General features: G+C 35.1%; 1 protein-coding gene across 1 annotated transcript in view; it reads left to right on the top strand.

Annotated features, from left to right (window-relative positions):
* LOC107664419 (zinc transporter ZIP9-like) overlaps positions 1 to 3330 on the top strand; it is a 7090-nt gene extending 3760 nt beyond the window's left edge. The window contains exons 3-4 of the mRNA XM_016454989.1: positions 664 to 830; positions 2333 to 3330. Coding sequence (XP_016310475.1) covers positions 664 to 830; positions 2333 to 2566 — 401 coding nt within the window. The 3' untranslated portion in view covers positions 2567 to 3330. The remainder of the gene's footprint in view (positions 1 to 663; positions 831 to 2332) is intronic.
* The last annotated feature ends 1020 nt before the right edge of the window (positions 3331 to 4350 follow it).

The raw sequence follows: 4350 nt of genomic DNA on the forward strand, positions 1-4350 counted from the left end.
AAAAAAAAAAGTAATAAAATATCAGTAAAAATATTTTGTGTAATTTGACACAAATATGAATGAGACAGGTAGCCGAACTTCGAAACTTTTTTTTTTTTTTATGCACACTCTCCCAACAGGTGCTTTGCATATAATCTGAGACTATGTCTGTGAAGCATTGCCCTGTTATGTATTATTATAATGATAATTCTGAATTCAGTGCATTAAATATGTACAGTGTATACCCTTAATATAGGCACCCTTGATTAATTTTAGCAAAACGGACTGTAAAAAAAAAAATTGCTGTTTCTTCGCTTATTGTTTTTAATTGAAGTAAAATTTACATAAAAATAAATGTGGAATATTTTGTTTTCTATTATTTGTATAATGATCTATTATTGTACTTTAATTAAAGGGCAGATTTTGTGAATATTTAAATGAAAATTATAAACTGATTTATGATTGATATCACTTGCCCTTACATCGTCGTCTTCTGTTTTATTTTCCAATGGCCTGCTTTTCAAAACGAATTGATGTGTTTCCAGTGCAAACTTTTTATTTATTGTTGGTGGCTATAAATAAACACAACTGTACCTTTTATTTTGCTTGACTTATTTTTTTTTGAACTGTGTAGAGTAGACTCTAATTTTAAATAATTTTTTTTTACTCATTCAATTTGATTAGGTCTGGCATGCTTGATATGTCTTGTATTTCAGGCTCCTGCTGCCTTTGGACTCGTCTCTTTCCTCATGCATGCGGGTTTAGAAAGAAACCGTATCCGGAAACATCTATTAGTCTTTGCCTTGGCTGCCCCTGTTTTGGCCATGCTCACCTACGTAGGACTCAGTCAGGTATGTTTAAGTATTACAAAAAGTAACACTTTACAACAAGGTTCCATTTGATAGCATTAGTTAGCAAACTAACAATGAAAAAAAAAACCTTCTAAAGCATTTATTAATCTTAGTTAATGTTGTGTCCAACATTAAATACTTTTTATTAATTTTTTTTAATTAAATACTGTAACAAATGTATTGCTTGCTGTTAGTTAATGTTAGTTAATGCATTATATAGTTAACAAATGGAACCTTATTGCAAAAATCGTAAAGTAAAAATAAATAATAATAATAATATTAAAAATAAGAATGTTATATTTTAAGAGTGCATTAGTGCCTGCCCACTCTGTCAGCGATGTTGCTTCTGGAATTATTTTTTTTTTACAAAGGTTAAATACTGTTCCCTTTCATGGGAACTTCGAACTGCGTCCTCTAGGGGTCGCTATGGGGTATGTAATCTATTTTTATTATTATTAATTTGACTCTAAAACTACCATGCCAATATTTATTTAAATGTGTGCTAAATTGACATATATCCTTTAATGTTTTTTTTTTTAGTGTTTTTGTTCCCCTGTAGGGATTGTAACATTTTCTTTATAATGTTACATCTACTAATTACCCCATAATGGCACAAGGTTTAGTGTCCTTTTTATAACTTCACAGCAATAACTTCAGATGCTTTACCAGGGTTAACCATGGTTACATATGTAACCTGAGACGTTTTCCTTTGTTTACCTGTTTACTGCTACAATCCCGTGAAGCTTTGTGAATGGCATAATCAAATGAAAAGAATGGTGAAATAAAGAACTTTTCATTTCGTATCAATAGAAAGGATATTTTGACAATATATTGAGAAAAAAAAAAAGCCTATTGCAAAATATGCTCTCTATGAAGAAAATTAGTTTTGTCTTCCGGAACCAGACTGATAAACACAATAATACCTTTATTTATTAATTTATGTAATCTATTTTTATTATTATTAATTTGACTCTAAAACTACCATGCCAATATTTATTTAAATGTGTGCTAAATTGACATATATCCTTTAATGTTTTTTTTTTTAGTGTTTTTGTTCCCCTGTAGGGATTGTAACATTTTCTTTATAATGTTACATCTACTAATTACCCCATAATGGCACAAGGTTTAGTGTCCTTTTTATAACTTCACAGCAATAACTTCAGATGCTTTACCAGGGTTACATAACAAGCATGGAGACCCACGCTGTGTTTTTCAGATTTGTCCCGCAGGCTTCCCATCGCCATGGGAACGGCTGAGGCTGCTGAGTGAAGATCACTCACCTCTGGCTCTCCTGCTGTGAAACACCCCATAATTGTGCTTCTTTAGACAGCCTGGAAATCACTGAAATGCAGAAAAGCAATGCAATCTTACCGCTGGGACGTCAACGAGCATCCCTATAACAATACTGAATATTTAATGTCTGCCAAAAAACAAGTTTCTACCAATCCGACTGTGTCCTAGATTCACCCGTCATCTAACACTTTTCCTCTTCTTCCATCCAGAGCAGTAAAGAGGCGCTATCTGACGTCAACGCCACCGGCGTGGCCATGCTGTTTTCCGCCGGCACCTTCCTGTACGTAGCCACGGTGCACGTCCTCCCGGAAGTGGGCGGCATGGGCGGCCACAGCCACTCGCCCGGAGGCAGCGCAGGGAAGGGACTGAGCAAAGTGGAGGTTGGAGCTCTGGTTCTAGGCTGTCTGATACCTCTGGTGCTGTCCATCGGCCACCAGCACTAGTGTTTTTCACTTGAAGCAACACTGAAAAAGGTCTGAAAAGTGTAAACGGGACTTTGAACAGAATTGGCCGCAGATGTGGTTTGAATCATGCCTCTGTCGGTTTATTCAAGTTGGCGGTTGGAGTGAACGCAGGAACATTGCAGTCGGGATCAAGATTTGAGAAGCGCCTATGGACTTCTGGAATGGGCTGCCCTGTCCCTTCATAAAGCCCTGTGGGCTGACAGCTTACGATGACCATACACAAATAAATGCAATCATGTGTCCACCTCTTAATTTTATGTTTTCTTCAGTGGTGCTGGTTTAAAAAGATGTGGTTGTTGTTGGGTTGTCATGTATGCTTTAAATTTGGTATTTTATTGGTTTTTATATGAAATTTGTCCATGAATCTTTTAAAAGATGAACCAACACAATTGTGCCCATTTACAATGATGATAAATGTTTAGATACTTTACAAACATTAAATGTATTGAGTTTATTGTCCCTCTTTTTCTACAGTATTGATTAGTTGTTTTAAACTTTGATCAAATTTCACCTTGCCTAGCTAGTTAGCTAAAATACTTTTCATTAAGAACATTTCCATGTTTTATTTGTTTTTACTCCCTTGATATGTGTATATATATATATATATTATTAAATGACACTTGAAAAATGTGTTGTCCAAAGGCTTGCAGGTGGACATTTTTCTGTTGAGTTCAGTGCATGTACAGCTTTATTATTTGACTTACCATTTTTTCAAACCTGACTGGTTGTTTAATCCTGAAAAATCTGATCTGATTGGTCATTCAGATGTTTTGTACTGTGATGCCTGCTCCGAGCAGAGTCTGTGTACTGTAAATATGTATTCTCTGTATAAATGACAAACAAAAATACCCTATTTGACATCCTGTTTGACACCCCGAGGAGTTTTTAAGTGTGGGGAAGAAAGATTGTTTTTGAAATGAATGATTATTGACACTTCCGTTTTTATTTGGGACTTATTCTTTGAGAATTTGAGGTCAGTTGGAAAGATATATGGTGGATTTCTGCTTTGGTCAGCTGAAGGTTTTAGATCTGCGAACGGGAAAGCTGCTGTGTTCATCACTAAGTTACTTGGAGGTTGCCTCTTGCCAACTTGGACACCAGCAACATCCTATGATCCTGGTTTACAAACTGTCTTGCTCTGAAAAATGACCGTCATAGTCTATTTGAAAGCTGTGTTAGTGCTTTTAGCTCTCTAGTGCCCTCATCTTACCATAGTGCACAAGTGCAGCATCAACCTCAAACTGTGGAAGAAACACTGATGAGAGACTTCATGCTGATTTGTGGATAATTATCATTTTATGACACCTTTTAAAGGGAAAACTAGATAAACTTAGCCGAATTCAAATACTACGACATGACCTCCCAGAAACTTGGGACAGATATATAATGGAACTGAATGGTGATTGGATAGATGAAATTTTGTGCCATAATTACTTATTTCTGCTCGTACAGCTCAGAGATTTTACAGTGTGGCGAGATATGATGAATTCATGATGAACTGAGTTTTGGGCTTTTATGTGATCATTCCACAAGAGGAGTATGCCTTATTTTTCTCACAGTTGTTAAAATGGTTTCACAATTCTTTGTTCATGATTTGAATAAACTTTTCTTTTTTAATGGATGCAGATCTTACTATGTACCTTATTTTGCCTGTAATGACATTTGGAATTGCATTGAGAAATATTTTCACATGTGATTTAATGAAGCAAATAAATTGTAAATGGAAAAATATGAGTTATTGTCCAGTAATAAAGAAATAAACA

This window comes from Sinocyclocheilus anshuiensis, unplaced genomic scaffold, assembly GCF_001515605.1.
Source record: "Sinocyclocheilus anshuiensis isolate Anshui unplaced genomic scaffold, SAMN03320099.WGS_v1.1 scaffold167, whole genome shotgun sequence".
NCBI lineage: Eukaryota > Metazoa > Chordata > Actinopteri > Cypriniformes > Cyprinidae > Sinocyclocheilus > Sinocyclocheilus anshuiensis.